Consider the following 23508-nt stretch of genomic DNA (forward strand, 5'->3'; position numbering starts at 1 on the left):
AAGAAATATTGCTAATCAGATTACAGCCGGACAAGATTAAGTCAAATAATGCGTAAAGTAATTACAGAGACACAAAAGTATGATTTTAAGAACTCGTGGCAACCCAATGCTCTGATAGTTGTATCCAGGAAAATTGTACATGATTTACTACAGCTTAAATTGTTTGAGCTTCATAAAGAACAATTTCCAACGCTGACACTGTCACTATGTTATCGCCCTTCAGATACCCGTCGACAAAATATACACGTTGATATTCCAGCAATTGATACACAACAACGACTAGTTCTTAAAGATAGTGTCGAGGTTCCAGTAAATGCTGTACAGCAGGCACAGTCGGAGTAGGAGACGCAAGCATTCGTTTTACAACAATCGCAACCATCGTATTGGGGGTCTTATTTCATGGTAGCCACGGACATACAAACTAACAGTCAAATCGTCACTTCGCGTGTCCACTAAATTACCGTCTTAGTTGGTTAGACGAAAGTGTATTTATGACAACGATGGATTAAAACCACGTAAATAAACAGGATACACGGGCACTAACACAATCAAATGAACCATTGGGACCTCTGAAGGAAAGTTCTAAAGAACACATCCCCGCTGGGCCTGCTTTTGGGTGCTTACCGGAACGCGGTATGGCTACCGTCGACTGCCTCACAGACTAGATTTACAGAAATCGTCGATGTGATATTGACAATGTCTGGCGATACATGACGACCACCATGATCGGGTCGTTGTTATGTCGAAGTATTGCCGAAAAGTCCCCGTTTTATTCCCACGCGAAATAAATCTTCGGAAAATATTCGTTTATTTTGTTATTTATATTCTGCTGCATTTTATCGATGTCAAATCATAACAGTTTGCGTTTAAGCAGCTGGTCTTTTGTGATCTGAAAAGAATCAAGACAATGGGTTTTGTGTGGTACTCCTTCTATATTCTCATTTCCCTACTTGTTAATTACTGATTGTATTAGAGATTTTTTAAATAATTCTAAATCATATTTTACCCCCACCACATTATATGTGTTATCCCAATGATAAATATTAAGTGTACCTATCAGAATATCTTTACCACATAGAAATTTCCGTATTAAGTTAGACACAGATAATTCCACTGGTTTTTAAATCCATCATCGACCTTCCCCACCCCTGAGACACCCACCAGATCTGCCAGGATACCATCATCGCGCAGGATAAATACTTCGTTTAAATATTTCAACCCTCAAAATATTTATACGATATCCAAACACTATCTGTTTTCTGGGTTTTCAAGTATTATTTCTTCCGGAAAAAATCCGATTTTGTGTGGTTCTGTTTGTTTTTTAGCAGCTGCTAGTGTTACCAGCTGCCATCCCAACAGGCGCTTATATCAGAGATGGAAAACCAATATCAAATTCCGGCCGCGTTGACGTCGCTGATGACATTGTGGTAGGCAGCGGCGTTGTGTTGGCTCCAGTCTTGTGGTTATGTCTGCATTCATTATTATATCTACGGCGGATTTCAAATGTCGCTGTGGCAACGTTGCCACTGGTACGTTTGAGTTCTTGTGATACCGATAATAAATATCCCTAATTGCAGCAAATCCATTATCTTTATATTGTACCGTATTTTGTCCCCCGCTGACAGTGTCCAAATTAATTATGTGAATTCATGTAATTTGGCACTAGCACATCTAGATATATATTTTTTGAATAATAGTTAGGATACCAGCTACGCCGACAATAACATCGACACTACTTCAAACCACCGGCGATGAGATCACATATACAAAATTGTAGTGACGATGATTCATCTGAGATACTTCCCATAATGCCTTATCTGTACATGCTGAATTATACCGAAAGGACTGTGTCGGATTCGTTATGTTATATACCAAGTTATTAACTGGGGTGTTTTGCGACGAATTCCAGTCACCACCAACACGTCGCTGCGGTTAGGTCTTCTAGATCCTGTATGAATGTTTCCTCGATATTTTGATTTAACACGACTGACACTGTTCCAGAAAATCTATTGGTGGAATGACGCCATGGATATGTCGTAAATATCCTAAATTGTACAGCGCTAAACACGTAGAGCCTGTACACTTCGATGACATCAGTATAGCTATTTTGTTATGACCATATTGCTGATGCAGACGCTACTGTGTATACCGCCCTGATCAGCGGATTCGTATGAACAACACCAGCGGTAATCGGTTTGATTTTTTTCATCGATGGTGGCGAGTCGTGTGCGAATTGTAGTGAGACTAATGACGACAAAATTGGGATTCCCCTCAAAAAAACTTTAGCGGCTCTATTTCTTTTCTGCGAAACTTTGCAAACGCGGTCACATTATAATATTTAAATCTGAATATAACCAATCCATCACTGGTTGATATTAAGATTATCGCGACGTCGTTGTTGTCCGCGTATTTTATCGTTGCAGCGTCATTGTCCAAATCTGGTTCACTCATGATAGCAATTATGTTTCCGCTCATGGTGAGGTCACAATTTATTGTATCACCGGCTTTAGCAACACGTTTAAAAATTTCTCCTATGGTCCCTCGGATTGATATGCTCGAATCTTTGATTTTTCCACCATCGATAAATACCACTATGTTATCATTTGTTGCACCTGAAACTCGCATGACAATATCGACCCACTTGAGCAGCTAATGTTAATCCTGAAGAACAACAACCTCATCCAAATTATCCCCGGCGAGACACAACGGATCAGCAAGTTCCTCTCGTGTTTCATTCGCTGATAGATCAATGTCACCAAAAACAATGCTTTAGCAGATCTTCCGTAAATATATACCATTATAAATTATTAACCTGTTTAAAACGACGAGCGGTATACTCATGCATATCTTTATGCGGCTATGCTGATGACCTTGACAAGAAGTTAATTACATCAAGTAATTCTGGGCCGCATATTGGTGGGTCCCTTATTGTCTGTGTTGGTAATGTTGAATGCCAGACGGAATCGCTAGCGATTCTGCTGGCATATTTTAAAATTCTCTCGGTGGTACCAGTCCATACGAATCAAAATATACAACACCACGTGGATCAACCATGCCTGTAACTCAACGAGTACTTGGACAAGAATGGTCATCGAAATTAATGATACTTGTTTCAACACAGTTTCTTTTCCAGTAACTTATCACTCACGAAAACACCTCTGAAGATTTTTATGTTTCATCTCCGAGCAGCATCAAGTAAAAAAACTGGACATGGGGAGCCTTAACGAAGAGTCCCCGGCAGTCTCAGACCTTCACCGTACCAGATAATCTTAGACCCGTCCCTTTCTCTTTCTTTTGAGGTCTTTATGCCGTGTCCTGCTGTTTTTTCAGTGCAGTGGAAATATACCGCCGGTCGTTGCTGTGTCTCTGGTTGGATTCGTAGAAAGGTCAAGACGACCGCCATTTTTTGATTTCTTGGCGTTAATGTGGTGTTTGAGCTGACGTTCAGTCAACGATAATTTATTTGAGTCTTGCATCGCTTTTGATGTGATATGACATTATAACATCATGCATGACCTAATTACATGTTTGAAAACACTTTGGTGCTTGGAAAACATTTACATGTTTACTACTTGCGTATCAATGACACGCATTCGCCTGTTATAGCCTTCAACATTACTGTTTTGTCCATTAGTAAAACAGCGATTGTTCTATAACCACGAGGACCAGTCCTTATATGAATACTCAGTAGCGCGCACTTGTATATCAACGAAAGATTGCCTGAACAATGCGAGGTGTTCCAACGAAACGTAATCGTTTGGTTACAACGACGAAAACTCACGCTGAGATATGTGCAAACCAGAATCAATATTCTGATCACTCCCCATTAATCGCATCAGGCTATAATATGCATGTGATACGTTGTTTTGTTTGAAACTCAGAATTATGTTGTCGCATGGTTCCTGATGTCCGTTTATTCTTAATGAATTCACAGACATTGACAATGTCTCAAACACCATTGGGTTTTCGTTTTGAATTTTTAATCTCGCGTTACCTTGAATATATGTCGTGGTGCTGATATTCCCTGTTGAGATGCTATTTACTCTGCAAATGAATTTGCTGTGCTTGTAACTTAGTCCGTGGTCATTGTCTGCCGCGACAACGCTGACTTGCCACCACTCTACATGAACGAAAACAACCGCGCTGCTTCTGTTACGGATCCACAACGCGAGATGTGTTAGTATTACTTCACCAGCAGCTGCAGCATTATCTCGACAGATTGCATCGTTCTCAGTGGTACTAATTCAACCGTATGTTTTGCCCCAAAGATAACGTTTCTAACATGTCTGCAGAATCCGAAGATATGTGACATCGGTATCACACAGCTGAAACTACCTTAAGCATCCATTTGAGGTCGTTATGCTGCATATAGCAAGTTAAATTCTGGATTATCGCCCTGCACTACCTGGTTTACGTCGGCGTCAGTGGCGCCGACTAAGTTTATTGGTCATATTATATCATACTGTGTATGGTTAGGGTAGTCTATAATATCCTTTGAGAATATCACTGATGGACCAGCACCTTGGATTATCATTGAAAACTCTTGCAAGGCCGATTATAATCGTAGCAACATCGACGTCATTGTGACATACTTCGATTTTGTCTTCTATCAATCATTCACACGTCACTTTTAAATAACGCCATAATACCATTATTAGCCAATACGAATTTGTCATCTGCAGCGTATGGAGTATTGTTATCTTTCAAAACTCTACCCTAAACTTCAGTGAATGCCTTGGATGGTAGGACATACCTGGATGTACCTTGGACGTGACGTTCAATTCGTCCACGTTGGTTTGGTTATCGTGCTTCATAAGAACAATATTTCTATTCAAGCACAGACTCATCCTTGAGTACTGGTGCATCCAGGTTAAATGCGGGATCAGATACACGCTTGAACATTTTATTATATTCATTGTTGTCTAAAACGGTGCTGGGCAGTTCTATTGAAATGCTTGCATTATGTTGTACGAGTCTGTATTTCATCTCTGAAATGCTTTGCCCACAATATAACCAACAGTATCAATACCCTTATCACAGACTGCTAAATCAACCTTGAATAGCATCGCGAAGTCCATCTCCATCGATCGCTTTATAACCTGGTAATAGTGAATTCATTACCCTTACCTTTCCAGGTCCAAGTTGGACATTGTATATAATCAGGATATTTTGTTATCGTCGATGTAATTGATCAATCACTGTCGTAATCGTCGTTAATTTCATCAATTACTGCCCGAGAACCGCTACCGTCAATGAAGCCACCGGTGCATAAACACTGCCAAATAGTCGCTGATTCATTGACGATTTTGTGGAAATTCCTGCCGGCTCGTCCTCCACCAATCATAGTTTCTAGTCGATCAACATCAGCGAACATAGTATTTGATCAAAGGTTATCTTGAATCACCGGCGGAGTCAGTTTTATATGACGTCGATAGCGAGTAGCAAGACCGAATCCATTGTTCCTTTATGTGCTTCGTCTCTAGGATATGGTTGAGGATCAGGAAAGCGCTGCTTGAGTGCCTCTGACTCAACTTTCTCTGTTTTGGTTGTTTTGGACCTAGTTGTTACACTAGATTTGTTTTCTTGCTTCTATAGCTATTTCAAGCTAACTCTTCATTTCTTCTTGTCTATCGTCCGTTTTCTTTTTAATTTGGTAAGTATGCTCATCTACTATCTGTTTAAAATCTTTCAAATCTTTATCACCAATTTAGACCTGCATCGCATCGGAAAAATGCGATATGAATATTTACGCCATCAACATAATTTACATTTTTAATATGTTGACGTTTTATATATTTTTCTTTTGCCTGCTACCAAAAGGCGGAAATACGATGTGTTTGGTTTTTATCATTGAATGCTTTAACAGCCTTCTTGGTAAATTTATCCATCATGTTAGTGTAACGTTTTGTGGTGGAGGGGCTTGAACTTCGGGTGGTGGCTGAATTGGTTGTGGAGGTGATTCAAGACGGCCAGCAATATCAGCAGGTAATGTCTCAAGAGATTTATGTGTTGGGTTGGTTCGACAATTGGTTTAAATAACTGCTCTGTACCTACTGTAAACTCCACATGAACTTCCTAGTGTTGTTGTAGTTGTTGCTTGACAGAATCACGTGCTGGAAGATATTTAATAATTTCCTGTACTCTTTCTCGAACTAATTTATCTCTATAGGATTCGATGGTAATCTCGGAATCACTCGTACTTATTTCTACAAAAAAAAAGATTTTATTACAATTCTCTAAGTTAGAGGATATATAATATTTCAGTATGCACAGTAACGTTTTTTGTCAGCTTCGGCAAATTGCCGGAATTCCAATTCGACTCACAATTTAGACATCCAGTTCAGGTTTCAAGCCCTGCTAAAAATTCCGATGACAAATTGACCGCTAATAATAACACATGGGTTCCCCAGGCTCTAGCAAATATCAACGCCTACTACGATATACAGAACTGAACAAGCATGATTTAAGATGCTCAGATACCTAATAAATTCTATACTTAGTGTTACACAAATGCGTGTCTAATATTAAGTTTCGATCTGCCTGTCAATTCATATGTACAAGCGTACTGATATATTATGTACACGTCAATGATGTACATTATTTTAGCTGTATATTTTAACACAGACTGTGACGTAGTGGTTAAAGCGTACGGACAATCTTTTAATCGACATGTGAAAACGTACCTCACATTCGATGCAGGAAGGAAAATAACATAATTTCAGCGTTAAAAATAACTATTATGATTGGTGGGGGTTCCTGCGATGCACAGAAAAAGGATGAGATATCACTGAATGTGAAAATGTAAACTTATAAAACTTAACACAGTTGCACTTGCCTCGGCCCCTTTTCGAACCCACATAAGTGCATTCATTTTATAGCACCCGTGGTTCACTTAGTGGGGGATGTGCTTGGTTACAAATAAACGTATTAAATTCAACCGGAACAGCCCGATGAATCTCTAACATTTCTTTTCGACCTTAGTCATTGACACACAATGAAGAAAAAAAGAACTATAACAAATACCGAAGAAAGTCATTCAATAGATATTCTACATCTATCAGCCTGATTCCTTTTGCTATTTTCATATAAGCCTCAGGATGTTTTTTGGTAAATAATAAATCAGTATTGCCACAGTTAAAATCAACACTCTTACAATGCCCGCATTGTGCAATGGGACCTTGATTGGTGGGATGTCCCCCTCAAGGTCGACGCCAGTATTCTTGGGTGCGGTCTCGCCCTTCTGCTGCAACATCGTAATTTAAACACCGATATTATTTAATTAATTCACATTTTCTAATGACCTTGAAATTATTCATGCAAATTTAAAGAGATTGGGTAGTAAATGGGTGGGATTAAAATCAAAATAAGGTACTAAAATTTAGCGAACGGTAATTCCGAATGAATCAAATAAAGTAAAATACTTTCGTGATGTTGTAAACATTACCTTTTGGTAATTAGATTCTCAAAGGAATAAAACTGTTTACTACTATGATTTAGCAATATGATACTTTTAAGACTTTTACTGTGTTAGACTGTTAGTAATCTACACTACTGTATAGCAGATATATTGGTTCTTTTGTTTTTGCTGGTTTTAACATAACTTTAAACAAAGCATTGCTGTATCATGCCGTGGAAATTGAAGCCACATGCCCTTCATACGTTCTGGTCTGGTGACGCTTGGTATAGTCCCTTTGACACTTGGAATATGAATCCTATTCTGCATCAGATAACATAATGTGACTCCAGTAAAAGTATACACTCTGCTTGACTACTATACAGGTTAGTTTGTTCCCAATATTTAATTATAAATTATTATTAGATTTCAACCAAATTTGCTGGGCAGTCGTATAGATGAAAACTTTGCTAGGATTGACAGAGCATCTTCCATCTTAAAGAGTAATAGAGTTATAGGCCTTGATGGTCTTAGACACCCACTTTCTTTTCTGCACAATTAAATCACTGGGTTTCATTGGCGTGCAATCAAATTTGGTATTCCGTTTGACATTTATGAGCTATGACCAAAGTTTGATTAACAACATTGTACATCATTATTTAACACAGGTACTCAACCACATTTGTTTTCTGCACAATAATCCCAAATATTTTAACAGAACATGGCCAACTTTAAAGAAGAGCTTGATGCTGAGAAAACTCCAGAATGCTTGATTGTCAACAACTGCAATTTTTAGTAGTATATCTCCTGATGGCCAGACATTAGTTTAGTTTTATCAGTACTGTTGCATATGTATGATTCCGGTACGAAATGACATCCTTTAACTAATAATAATGGTCCCCGATTGTCCGACTCACCTTATTTCTGTTTCTAATGCAAAAATGACTTCTTTGCATGCAACTGTATGTTGCAGAGATCTGGGCTTTGTTGATGCATGAGTGTTTAAACTCTATCCTCACTTTGGATGTTGTGGCTTCAGATTTTTCGAACCTAAATGATTTCTTGACAGGCAATACTTTTCTCAAATATGATTCGATTTGGAGACCATTGTATATGAAGCTATATCCTGGTATAGCCAGCCGTAACATAGTTTTGATAGTCAGTTTCAACATTTTAGTGGAGTTATGGCCGCCAAATTGTTGGCAGTGGGTTATGTTAGTTCTAGGAGCTTAACCTAAGTAAAAATACAAGGTAAAACCCAACAAACATTCAATTTTCCAAATTATAAATTCATTTCCCAAACAATAAAATCAAACAAAGTGAAAAAATAAGGACTAACTTGTAGTGTAGTAATTCCTAGAATATTTTTCTAAATTGTACTATCTATTTCTCATTATTCAGCCCTGAATTTAAAGAATTAAAATATTAATTTGATAAACACAAACGACTTAAGTAAAACTATATTAATAACACTTCCTCTACAAATATAAATTAAATCATGTACTACGTCACCATTGTTGCCCTTGTCTCTAAGAAACTACACTACATTGCTTTCAGTAAAAGCTGAGTGGAAGGGTGTATCAGATCTTGGAATTTACTTGTTCTATTTCATTCCAGTCTGATTGACAAATATAATTTTTCTTAACAATAACGTGGCTGAATTTGATAATGACTAAATTTGCAATATGTACAAGAGTTAACAAGGCTTTTGACCTATGGAGAATAGGCACCAAAATATATAAGAAAATCTCTTGAATCTATATGTTGTCACTAATTTCAACCAGAGTAACATCAGTCTCTAAATGATCAACCATATGCTATTTAACTACTAGCAGATTCTTATCGTATATCACAGAGGGTAAGCCATACTTTTCTTAGAACATTATCGTGGTTTGGATAAATATTAGCACTCACGCTTTTATTTGGATCAGATCATCTGTATAGCTTCACACTGGCTGACATCAAATGCGACCGATTTTGAGTTATTGTTCATGATTGACTTCGAAGACTGCAAAAAGTACACACATTTCAATTTCCACTATACTTTCTGTTAAAGTTTCAATTTAAAAATATGTCCACATATGTTCAAACTCTCTGTAGTAGATATTGTTGCTGACTTTGTTCTTTGTTTACTGCTTAAATCAGCTAAACGTGCTCTTTATAACAAGACATGTTATATTTGTTTAGATGATGAGAGCTTCACACATTTATCTGCAGCTTTATAATTACATTTACTGTCAATAATAATAATGTGTTTATTTTAAGAGCATGACACAGTTCCTTGTCGCAATCAAATTAGCTGATGAGTGTTATCGACTGAGTGTTTGTAACAGTTTTTATCCTGATTACATTTATTTCCTCTTGTTGATAATATCTTCCTGTATTTAATATTTAGTTTTAAAATATATGTTCACGACTATATACAGAAAGGACATGAGGAAAACATCAGAAAGGCGTTTGGTGCCAGAGAAAGACACCAAATAAATAAATAATGCTTCTCAAGGTTGGAGAAAATCAGGTATTATTATAATTACTTCTCTTAGACTTTTAATAGTGATGCAAACATTTATGAATAACGGTCTTCCGGGTAAAAAGAATTGGAGACCTGAGAGGATTATAAATAATCTTGAAAAGGTGACTGCTTATCCTCAACGTTTTTAGAACAGAGTGTAAAACATGGCATGGAATTAAAGCCAGTGTGTTTCCTCAGTGCTATGTAGAACATATTTGGTTATATACTTGGACATTTTTTTCCAGATCCCATCCTGGCTGCTACTGGTATGTCCCCACAACATGCAAACATGGCAATACAAGTTGACAATGTCCAAAGCGAGGGGACAGTGTCTGCAGACATAGAGTGGGTGGCAATAGATCAGGTCGATCATTATGAAATGTCATACTTCTGCGATCCGGAAGAAACAGTTTTGCGGCGAAACATTTTGGAAAACAGGTGCAGATTGACTAATCTCAGGTGGGATTCAAATTACACAATTACCGTAACTGCGTATCATCAAGATGGGAAGACCAGTTTAGATTCAACAGTTTTCAAGATGGATCCGAAACTGAATGGTTAATAATAATAATAATAATAATAATAATAATAATAATAATCATCATGATAATCTGTTTTTGAGTAGTCATTTCCTAGCCTACTTTGATAATGCATCGTGCTTACGTAATTGTACTTTATGAAATAATAATGATTCTAGTACGCTATATATATATATATATATATATATATATATATATATATATATATATATATATATATATATATATATCTGTGTGTGTGTGTGTGTGTGTGTGTGTGTGTGTGTGTGTGTAATCCTGAACATCTGAGGAAATGAATAGCACGTTGTATAGCAATTATGATTTCGTGAATAAATTTATCAGACAAAGTCACAATAAAAGCAAATTTTTTATATGGCTTGCTAGTGGTAAACGAATAGATAAATAGATAGGTAGGAAGCGAAAAGAAAGACATATAATCATAACAAAGCGATAATAATAATAATAATAATAATAAGAATAATAATAATAACAATAATAATGATAATAATAATAATAATAATAGTAATAATAATAATAATAATGTATTTCTTTATTTTATTTCAACGACATTGATACAAGTTACAATGAAATTATTAAAATATGCATCCCTTCCATAGATCCTGTAGGTATAAAAATTTCACCAATTGTCAATGCACACAATATGATTTACATACAGAGAGACGACGCACTTCTGCTATGGTAATCATGTATCCATGTCGGCGAATTTTTGCAGCAAAATATTTTTACTAGAATTATACCACGCAGGCTAGATGAAACAATTGCAAATTTTCACCTCAAGTTTTGTTTTTTAAACGAAAGAGATTCTTGATTTAGAAACGTCCGTAACGTCCTTACGGAAATTGAGGAAAGAAGAGATGACATCAACTTAATTTATCAAAACGCCCAATTTTGTCCAGCCGTTTTTAGTGGAAAGGAAAACATGGAATTCAAATTTCTCAGCGACTGCGGCAGCAATTTTTTTCGGTCTTAGGTTATAGTATTTCATTTGCAAATAACACCTTAACCTCTTGATAGATTTTATTCCTTCCTTCATTACAAATCAAAAGCAATTGATTGGCCTCAAAGTAATTTGATTTAAGAATTTGGGGTAAGTTTTTTCTTCTTGTCATACATGACATAAATCATTGTGCAGTTGAAACGTTTAACTTTAAGACACACTTGTCTTCTTGCCTGGTTTCAATCATTATGAAAATAAGAAAATATATTATATGACATGATTGCTAGCTTCTTTACTTCTTGAGGTCAAGATCACATTTACAGATGATTTGTTTTCAGGCTTTACATATCGTCCTATGTCCTAAATAACGTAGTGGATCGCTTTTCAAAATCCTTATCGTAAATAATTATCGTAAATAATTATCAAGCTACGAAAGTCATTTCAGAAACCTGCTTGCTTAAGCTTTTGAGACTAGGATGATGGCTAAACAATTTATTATAATGTTTTCATCATGGACTCAACCGGCTGGACTTGGCATTCTTGTTGTAATTTATGTTTAATTATAAGTGCCTTTTAAAGCATTTATTTACTGTTAATCTTTTATCTTGTAGGACAATATTGTTTATTTAAAAATTAGAAGTATTTATGATCCCAGCATTATATATGTAGAATCAATCATGGTTAGCAAGAATATATAGCATATTGTTATAAATAAATGTTCTTGTCCGCTGATATTACTGTGTGATGAACGGCGAACACATTGTTTTGGGTCAGGAAGGACTTCTAAAAAAACAGTGATGTAACACGGCTATTCAGCGACTGTTTAAAAGCAAAAACCACTAGAACACTGATCAAATATTCCAGGATTTAATATATTTACAACGTATATGCCGGTAATAATGACGTGGTAGAAATTCTTGAATAATCTGGAAACCCATATTTTATTTGTAAATGATCCCATTTCGGTAAGAACCGGTTAGTGCACTTTTTAGATTGGATGTCTTTTGTCCCTATTTTTGTTTCGGTTCCAGATTTGAAGAAAATTTGCGCATATAATGCTATCACGAAGATTTCGCACAATGGGATCATGATTGCCTGTTTTTTTTAACACCCTGGCGACTTTATTTCGCATCACAGTTTGAACAAATAAACGGGGCAAATACGCCTATAAGATCAAGATTTCAAATGGTTATACCTATCATGAAATCTGCCTGTATTAATGAGGTGCTATGATTGGAACCTTACCTATCACGAGATGCTGTATCAAAGATGAAATGTTTTTATAGATTTGTCAACAGTCAAGCAATTCTGTCGGAAGAGGGTTTAATCAATTGTTTTAATTGCCTTATATTATCCAGATGTTTAATGAATTTCATAATAAGCATGTTCTTTTTTATGTTATGCTTGATATTCGTAGCACTCTCACGATCGAGCTTCAAGTAGATTTTACTTCCGCTTGGTATATAAGTTAATATCATCATCAATATCATGAATCGCATATAATGGGATAAACGTTGCTGCCTCACTTGTGGCTATACGTTTCATCAGATTTTGACAAAACTTGGTTTACATTGAGAAGTTCAAAGAAAGGTTCAAATCTGAGTAAGGCGTATTAATATTAAATATGCCTCTTTCGTTGGAAATTATGTTTTTCAGACTAGACTAATATAGGTAAAACGGGCATGATAGATACGTTGAGAGACATTGTACCCTAGGTATCATTCCTACAATACTGCTTCGTGAAATATTTATTGCTAACCTGTGTAAGCCAACCGAGCCAAATCAGGCCTACATCGGACCTTATTTATTGATTCTTGTCAACGATTTCATTCGAACTCACATAAGAAATGCTACTAACGTTCTATTTAGTCGAACGTTAAACAAAATTGTTAGCAGTTAATTCCGTGACATACATTGAGGCACGTTGGCATCGTTATGATGTTTCTTTCTCAGAGTCATGGTGCCATGATGAATTATATATTGGTCCGTATTTGGCAAATTATTTTAAGTAGTGTGACAAAAAGATGATAAAATCACTATATATAAACATTTGAGAACGTGTATAGTGGTTTTATTGCTGCAAATGTTTATTGTACAGATTATATTCACACCTTAATAGTAAATTCCAATTTGCGAACATTTAATCGGATATCCTCATTTACAAGGCAGTTATCTCCTAATTGGTACAAGCAACGGTTAATGTTAGATTGTTGTTATAGCCAAATATACGTCTCTTTGTAAAAAAGGGAATTTCTGTAATGCAAGAAGCTTTTAGATTCCATTCTCTTGTTTTTCGAATCCATTCATATCTATCTATCTATCTATCTATCTATCTATCTATCTATCTATCTATCTATCTACCTACCTACCTACCTACCTACCTACCTACCTCCCTACCTACCTACTTCCCTCCCTACCTACCTACCTAACTACCTATCTATCTATCTATCTATCTATCTATCTATCTATCTATCTATCTATCTATATATCTATCTATCTATCTATCTATCTATCTATCTATCTAACAATGGTTAAAATGTATAACAATACAATAAATATTGTTTTAGCAAAAATAAGAAAATAAAAGTTTACTAAACGTATTTGTGCCGGCAATGTTCTAGCTCTTGAAATGTGCTGATAAGAAATCAGTTTTTGCCAGCAAAAGTTCAAGATCGAGAGTATTACACGTTAATATTCTATTTGCTTTCTGCACTACAGCCTGCATTTTATTGACAGGAATTTTCTAATTTCATCCACCTTTCAAGGAGCTAAACATTACGTCTGTTTCCATATACCATCACGGTGGTATAACTACTGCCATTATCATTATCCAAGTGGATTTTTTATATAATTATTGCTTCTTTCGTCAGCTGCCCATGACAGTTTCCCTTTCGATACGGTCTTTACCACAACTTTTTATTAGCATCTAATACGACCGTTGATTTACACACCTTTGAAAATCGCAGTACTTTCATCTCTTCGCCATCTTTTAATATTGCATAGAAATATTTTTAAAAATATAACAAATTACATAAGAGAGAAACTTTGGTGTGTTTTATTTAGTTGCAAAACCAGCTATTGTGGATATACCTCCAAAGAAGGTGAAAATGTCAATAAAAGTGACCAATATTCAGATAGAAGGGACGATGTCTGCAGATGTAAAATGGTCGGCAAGATATCAACCTAGTCAATATGAAGTAACCTACAATTGTAATCCAGATGAAATGGTTGTGCTAAAGAAAATTACAGAAAATAGATGCAGACTGACCAATCTCCGATGGGATTCAACTTATGTGGTAAAAGTGACTACACAGCTAAAGGATGGAACAATAGGATTTAATGAGAAGATTTTCCAGACGGATCCTCAAGTGATGTGTAAGTAGTGATGGATAGTATGTTGAAGAAATATGTTTTAATGATTCAGCAAGTTGCACAAAATATTTGGCATCTAGTAACATTGCAAATAAAGTTAATTTTCAAATCAATTCTATGAATGAAGCACCTGAAAAAGAGGTAGTAATTGTGAATAGTTTTTATTCAAAAGAGGAAAAATCATAGTTTGACTTTTGCAAGACATACATATTGATACCGAGGACTTGAAATGGTCCCCATGTGATAATATCATCCTTATTCCTTCAATAGTGTTCAATATACCTCTGCATGAAGTTAAGCATTGTTCATAATGAATAACTTTGTTCATGAATATACCACCTTTACTGCTTATATATTTTGCTATCTTTGCAACAAGTAAGGAATGCAATGGACTTCAGTGTATACATTTTATTCGTTTTTTATGTCACGAAGTAGATAACGTCAGCTTAACCAAATGATAGCTTTTGTGTTTAAAAGCCTGCATAAGTAAAACAGGTGATACACCTTCTCCAGAAATATCAACAACATTTAAAACATTACCGGGCACCTTTGTTCCAAAGCAACCATCTACATGTAAACGTTTGACAACACTTTTGATATTTTCGTGTGTTAAACAATTAAATACTAAATAAAAAACAGCATTTAAAAATGTATCTTTGCATATGAAATAAATTATTTTATGAAGACATATATTCTTCCTATCGTATCCAAATCAACAAATATGCTGATGAATATGCAAAGCAGATAATTGTTTTTGGACTTTACATTAGTCAACTATGACATTACAAAACGCTACATTTGAACATATGTGTTGTGGAATAAAATGTACCATGCAGAAAAAACTCAGTCGAGCAAACAAAGGAGAAACTGTACGTTTGCGCTTAATTGTTCGTACACATATAGAAAAAGCATTTCATTGACTTAGGTGTAATTTTTATCATTTAACTTACCGTTAATTTAATTGAGCCAATGGACTTTTGTTGGGCACTATTGTAGTAGATATGACAATCATTAATCTTTGGATCTTATAGCTAAACAATGAAAAATGATGCATATAATCAGATGCTAATTGCAGTAGAGCCTATAAATATGATATTGTAATTTTTAATGATGCCTATTTGCTTTGAATCACAAAGCACACACGTGTGATTTTGCAGGTTACCACTTGTACTAAAGTTTTATTCATTTCACTCAAGTGCAATGATCACCAGAAATATTTCAATGTAATTTATGCTGATTATGTTACATTTTGTCTCTAAGCTATTGACTAATATAAGTGAAGTAAAAGGAAATGTGCACGAAATTTAATTAGTACAATGATTTGTTCAGCAGAAAAAAGACAATAGCAGTGGTGATTATATTGTATTAATCATTAAGGATTATTTTTAATTTCTAATCATTTTGATATACTCGGAACTAAATATACATGCAGTAGACTCGATAATAAGGAGGTTATTTGCTGCATGCATACTAAAATATTCAGACTGAATAATATCGTATTTTATCTTTAAGGGTGGGAAGCTATATTCAAAATAAAAATTTTCTTGCATACGCACCTACCATACATTGTAATTTGCATCGTCTTCGAATCAGTATGAAACTTAATCTAGTTATCATTTAACACAGCTTACATGCATAGTTAGCAGTGTAATGTATTTAATTAGCAAACAACGTTTGCTACAGCAGGACTAGGGTTCATTCAGGTAGTTAGGTTTTAGAATCTGACTGTATCATGGCAAGTATTTAAATCTCTCGCACCATAAAACGGTCCATGTTTCACATTGGGTACCAGGGGAGTGATACAAGCTGCCTAGAAATATTGAGAGATTAGAAGTACCATTCTCAACATAATGTAATTTTGTTTCAAGGTAAAAACGTTGATGGAGATTTTACATCCACATTTTTATATTTTTATTTGCAAATAACTGTATAAAGAAAGATACGAAAAATAAACGAAAGTACTCTCATCAAAGTTAAATAAATGTGTTTTGACCTAATTGAAATGAGTTCTTTCTCCTTCGAATAAATTCCCTAATTACATTACGTTAGCATCGTACCTCAGGTTCCCCGAGTGGCCGTGTGGTCTAAAGCGCTCACCATTACGGATCACTGCCATCTCACTTCTCTCTACGTGGGTTCGAATCTCGGGTTCGACTTGTGAAGGTAGCTTCTCGTGGGTCGGTGGCTCTTTCGGGGTATTTTCGGGTTCTTCCTCCACCATTAATACTGGCCGCCATTTGTAGCCTATATTGTGCTGTAAGATGGCGTTATACGCTACAACAACAACAACAACAACAACAACAGCCTCTTAGCTCGCTAATCCAGACCTACCAAAAGACAAGAATTGTTGTATCAAGTTTATTGCAAGTAAACAAAGGTAGTAACTCCTGAACATTAACTGCCCTTAGGAACGCCAGGTGGTGTTAGTTTGTGACGTTATCAGTATCGTATAACTATCCTCCAACAATACAAGCGTTCTCTAGAGGTCCATCCATCTCCGTTTTTATTTATTGCGTGGACTTATTGATCTACTGTAGGCTGTATACATTATTTCAGAATTTCTGCCAGTTTATGAATGATTGTGTCATTTTTCCGGACTTTTTCTCTAAAGAACCCGTCCGCCAAGCTATTGTTGACCTGTACAAGATCATTTTGAGTTAGCGTTAATTTTTGATCGTTTTCGTTACGGACCCCTTATCAGTGACAATAATTTAGTGCTGCGTGATATTTAGATTATTCGCATTTGACTCTGTTTTGAGAGTATCGTGGTGAATTATTAATAAATATTGTACAAAAGCCCATTAGGGCCATATGTTTTTGATACGATACTCTCTTTACCCGTTAGTTGTGAAAGTGTTGTGGCAATTAATTGCAAATACAATAATAGCCTCTGCTTTAATTTTCTCGTGTTCGTGTCGTTTCAGTGGAATGTTTTCCAAGTGTCTTAAATGCACAAACTTTGTATGCATGAAATACATGAGGAAATCAACTTGTAATACATGCAGTGATTGGTCTGAGAATACCTGGTCAGCAGTATTACAGAACGCAAAAACGTTGAAAGAAAGGAGGTAAAAGTCACGATATGGGAGCACCGATGTCCTCAGCTTTGACCCCAAATCAACTTCCGTGAGGACACAGGAGGCCTCTCATTTTCGTCTTGTGCAACCCACAGCCACAGGTATGTCAGGGGCGGATAGGATACAAGGAGGCATCAGCCGTCGACGACGCCACTCCTCACATCTAGGCAAATTTTACCCTCTTTCCATCGCATGCTTCTACAGGCGCTTTGGGGCAAACTTCCCCAACTTTTAGGCAGCCCAAGAGTCGTAAAGTCCCCCGTCGTGCCCGAGCATGGCTTTCGGCTCTTTAAGTCAGGACGCATGGGGTTAATGCCAGATCAGTTGGATCTAACTTATGGTACTGATGCACCGTTAGCGGCAGTCCCGGTATCACTTGCCGTCTCGATCTTGCCAGCCATTCAGTCGACACCGCAGTCCAGCCGTCCAAACATAATGACCTTCTCGTTGAAATGGTCCAACCAAATAGTTTATACGGGAATCTTAGTGATTGGTCCATCCGTTAATACGTCAGTTTGCATGATACCAATACTATACCGGGGATTGTGATGAGAAATTGGTCCCCTCAGGCGGTACTGGTGATTGCTGGACCGACTTATATAACGCCAACTTCCATACCTACAACACGCCGTTCACACCAACAGACAGTGTTGGTAATACCGGACTTTCAATTACTCACTGCCTACCCTCAATAGAGAGCTAGTGACTTTGCCAAATACGACCGGCAGGAGTCATCGATGCCACCCAACATTACTTATGCAGTGCTACAAGCCAAGCAGACGAGGACACAGCGCACAGATAGTGTGTTAAGACACCGACATCATTCCATCTTATTCACATTCAGACTATGGAGTGGACTGAATTTTTCTTTCATGCAGCAATCGAGTTAATTTATTGAGGAACGAGAATTTGCCAGCCGTCCACTTGCCAAATCTATTTTACTACAAAATGCATAAGAACGTGTTTCATGCTGCGTCTATGCTGGTTCAGATCATAGTGGCGAATTCCAAAATGTTAAATTTGACCTCACTGGCAAACTTCCGACTCGCCGAAGAATTCAAAATTGCGACACAGAGGAGCCGACGGACAGGATGGTGGCTTTGGACTTTATCCCGTTCGGCCGCCTCTTTATGTAACCTTATTGACACAGTGGCGCCATTTTTCAAGTCCCCTCGATCAAGAAATCCTATTAACGCACGGACTTCGATCATTCCTGCATTGGGATACCCACCTGTTGCCGGACTTCGCTACCATCAGCGGCTCTTGAGAGCCAGGGGAGTGACTTCAGCACGTCAGCATCCTGGAAATGAAGGCTGTCATCAACATGTTGCACGTCTGGGATGATTGACTCTCGGGCAACACAGTGCCCACTTTGCTCGGCAACTCGGTAGTGGTGATCTCAAACAGCGTTCACCAAATCACCCGACATGTGTGTCCTGATTTGTCAGTTTCTACGTTGTTGTGAAAATATCCATATCATCAGACACGTTAGAGACATTCCCGGCAGACTGAATGATTTGCCCGACAATTCTTCACGCGGAATGGCCTCTTAACACATCGGTCTTTAATCGAATCTGCGAATTCTGGGGACACCAGATAAACGACCGTTTTTTTGACGAGGTGGAATCCCAAGTTAGCCATTTTGATCTTGTCAGTTCTAGACCTTGAAGAGTTGTATGTGGATGAAATTCAATCAGTCTGAAGGGGTTGTAGAATTTGCCTACCATCCCACAATCATGATCATAAACATAATTCAGACGTTGTGAGTTAAAATTACAAGATGTTTATGATCGCCCCTCTCGGGTCTGACAATTCTTTGGTCACCGATATACTCGATCTAACGATAAATCTACTCAGGAAGATTCCGGCCAACCTGAATTATCCTAATCCCTAATGTTTTGGTACTGGTTCCAAATCCATCACATCGTTCTTTTAAGTGGCTCAGTCCCTAAACTGGTCGACTCTTTCCTCTGCTTCTTTGAGGACAAACAGTTGGCCCCCATCCCCATCAAAGGCTACATATATATGATATCGGACACATTCCGATATTTCACCTTTGTGGCAGATATGACGTTGGGCATGATAAAAACCTTTAAGATCTTGTAGCCACTTTTGATCTCAATCGACCTAAATCCATAACCCTCTCTCCCAAGTGGAATCTGTCCTGAGTTGTAACATTAATCAACTGATGTACTTTCGAATCTTTAGACCACACTTCTCAATAGTTTCTACCATAAAATACATGTTTCTTGCTAGTTTTTTATCTTCCGCTTGCATGGTAAGCGCGCTGCATGCCTTTTCAGTCGACCAGAACCATTTTCAGTTCAGAGACGATGGTTCGGTGGTTTACCTTATGCAGCCAGGCATTGTAACCAAAACCGTGTGCCGTCCGTCGCAAACCAAAGAGTCATCATCAGTCTTCTCTGTTCCACTGACAGGTCAAGAACTGCAGTAATTCAAGATCTGCCCACGCTCTCGAGCACTTCCTCCTGGTGAAGGCCGGAAAAAAAGACACAAACCCTGAAGCCCTTGATTTGTAGCTGAAGTGTCTTATACGCTCGGTGTACTCTGAGATCTCTCAAGATCAGAGTAGACTCATGAAGGGTACAGTACATGCGATTAGGGCCATCTCTGCGAGCCTCCAGTTCGACCGTAACGTTTCGATCCGTAAAGATTTTCGTTTTTAGTATGTCTGGATTTGCAAGGTAGCAGGTTAATGTTCCTAACGTAATTTGATTAGGTAAGTTTAAAAAATTGCTTTTTGATGAGCATGTCAAGTCAGTCCTTATGTTGGGTACTTATATTGTTAACACGTCTGTTTTCAAACCATCGTATATCGCGGTAAATTGTACGATGGAGGAATTCAAGTTGGACCAAACACAACCAAAGGTTACATATAGTTTTTAGATATGCCGCACACTAACAAAAACTATTTTAGTAAGTGTTTTTCTTGTCGTCTGAATGCATTAAAATTTCACTGCAGAAATAGTTATTGCGCACTATTGTAGCTACAGCGAGAATTCTAAATAGCTCTGGTCTGATCTTTACTTGGGATTTGTTAACCAGTGATGAAAGTTTATTGCGTTCAAGAAAAAGCAGATATATATGTAACTATTACAGCTGAAGGACACCTAACAACAATAATAGCTCATGGTGCCAATTAAACGTTAGGTTCTAAAAACCAATGAAGAATTGCAGATGAACAATAAGAAGATAAATTCACCTATATAAATGTAAACGTGAAGTATACCAAATTAAAGGTAAAAACGGTAAATTGGTAAAGATGTTACCATTGTCTTTGCAACATATAAAGTAAAGAATTAAATTAAAACAAGCAAAGTAGTTAAAATATATGCCGAAACTCTGTTATATAAACGGAATTCTCTCAGAAGTCCAAGATGTTCTCCAATGGTACATCATCTTAAAGATTCTCTGCACAGTCTACCTCAAAACTGTTCCGTCTCCACGAGTGTTGTAGTCAATTCACTCGACATCAATCTGCTCCACTCTCAGTAGACACTTGTAAGCTGTACAATCTTGTCGATATTCTCCATTCAGGGATTCATTAGTATACTGGACTAACATGGCCTTCTATTCCAATTACATTGGAATCTATTCACGGGAACAGGTTTCCTCCAATCAGTCATATCTTATGGAAATCATGAAGATTCATGGAACATAGTATCGATCACCAAACCCACGGATTTTGGTGGACAGAAACAAATGTATTCTATAAACAAAAAAGATTGTAAATTAAGTTCATCCTGTTGGAGTTTGTGTAGGATGGCCAAATTAATCTCTAAACAGAAAAAGAAAATGTCAAATGAGTTCAGACGGTTGGGTTGTGCATATTATGAGAAATTAAACGTGTGATTCTGAAAGATTATAAGTTTTATGTTAACTATGATTTGATTGAGACCAGTGTGCAATTATTCAAAATGATAGATATATGTTTCACTTCTTTTGCTCGAGTCTAGAAGATCTAAAAATGGAAATGATTTCGAAAATTTAAAAGTTTATTCGCAAATAATCGTTATTAGTCTCAACTCATTGATGAGTGAAGGTAATAGGGTTTGCAATAAACTGCATATTACAACTTGTGACTATGTGCTGGAGTCAAAGTAAAAGAGGATGATCAATCATGTGGATCTGATGCAGTACGATTGATTTGATGGCAGTACATACTATACGACTGATTTGACGGCAGATGCTTTGAAATCAAGACAGTCATTTCCGCCTAGGGGAATGATGTCGTATTAAACTTGAAAAGGACTGATAATTGCCAACTAAAGGCTCCAACACTTACACTCGTCATCTATAAATGAATCTGACTTGTCAACCAAATCAGATGGGGAGCTTAATATACTAATTAAAGGTAGGGCTCAGAGGCAAATAGGTGTGCAAAGTAATAACTGTACATGAATATGGCTGGATATAGGAGGGATGTATACACGTGCTTAAAACTAGAATAATTGTTATCTTGAGCTCGATTACCTGTCAGAAGTATAAATACAAGAACACAAAAGGTGAACATGGATGCATGTTCTGAGACTGACTTTTCATTAATATATGTATTGAGTTTTATTACAATATAGTGAGATAATAGTTTGCAAGAAAACTAAGATCATTACTAAATTTAAGAACATGTTAACTTCGCCAGACAGTGAGCGAATTGTTTAAATTTCTCGAAGTATTATTATTATTATTATTATTATTATTATTAGTGGTAGTAGTAGTAGTAGCAGTAGTATTTCTTCTGCATCTGTCGACTTGTGTTTGAGATTTTTACCTTATTTTAATCAAATAGATAATTAGATGAATTGTAGGCATGATATAACAAATTTGTTTGAATTATAAAGTTATGCACAAATATTTACTATATTGTTTTAAGCAATAGTCATAATCATTTTTATGTTTCACTCTTTATGATTGTACCTTGCTCAGAGGTGCTGATTATTATCGGAATAATTTTAGGGATGTAACTTTCGTCTGACTCTTGGTTAGAAGCAAAATAATTAAAAACGTCTTCGAATTTATTTAGATTTGAACACTCTTGCTTTGATCTCTGTTTTCTATAACATGTATATGACCTTATTAAATTAAGAGTGGTTTCCTCGCCTTACATAGCTTGATAGCTTCTGATAAGTAAGTAAGTAAACAATTCATTATTTGAATTTCCAATGTTCATAAAATATAACTGACTTAATATTTTCTCCCATTTTTGAAATAAATCCTCCTTAACGAGATACATAGAAGGTAAAACGCAACATTTATTTTTCATAGTTTATTTAGATGTATATTGGTATATAATTATAGCAACAACTTGAGAATCGGATCAGTTATATCATACAATGTATGTTCATTCACTTGATCCTGTTTAATGTACTATATTGCCAGAACCATCCAACCCATCAATAATTTCAATAATTTGATTTTGCGAAGACATACCGAACGGTAAAGAATATTGTATGCATGGGAAAAAAGCAGCATCAACAAGATATAATATAAAACATTCGCTGAGTCAAGGCTCCTGGCATTTGCATATAACGAGAAACCTTGCAGGAATGTTTCGGCTCGTGGAAAATGAGAATTGCACAACCAATTCCACTCAGTTTATTTAAATGCTGCCCTATCCAGAAGATGGGACATCACCAATG

General features: G+C 36.5%; 1 protein-coding gene across 1 annotated transcript in view; it reads left to right on the top strand.

Annotated features, from left to right (window-relative positions):
• Positions 1-23508, top strand: part of LOC149777900 (uncharacterized) — a 46497-nt gene that overhangs the window by 19110 nt on the left and 3879 nt on the right. The window contains exons 4-5 of the mRNA XM_089938991.1: positions 10151-10462; positions 14466-14777. Coding sequence (XP_089795117.1) covers positions 10151-10462; positions 14466-14777 — 624 coding nt within the window. The remainder of the gene's footprint in view (positions 1-10150; positions 10463-14465; positions 14778-23508) is intronic.

The sequence above is a fragment of the Sinohyriopsis cumingii genome, chromosome 17, assembly GCF_028554795.1.
Source record: "Sinohyriopsis cumingii isolate HCF-2022 chromosome 17, ASM2855479v2, whole genome shotgun sequence".
In the NCBI taxonomy this organism is placed as follows: domain Eukaryota; kingdom Metazoa; phylum Mollusca; class Bivalvia; order Unionida; family Unionidae; genus Sinohyriopsis; species Sinohyriopsis cumingii.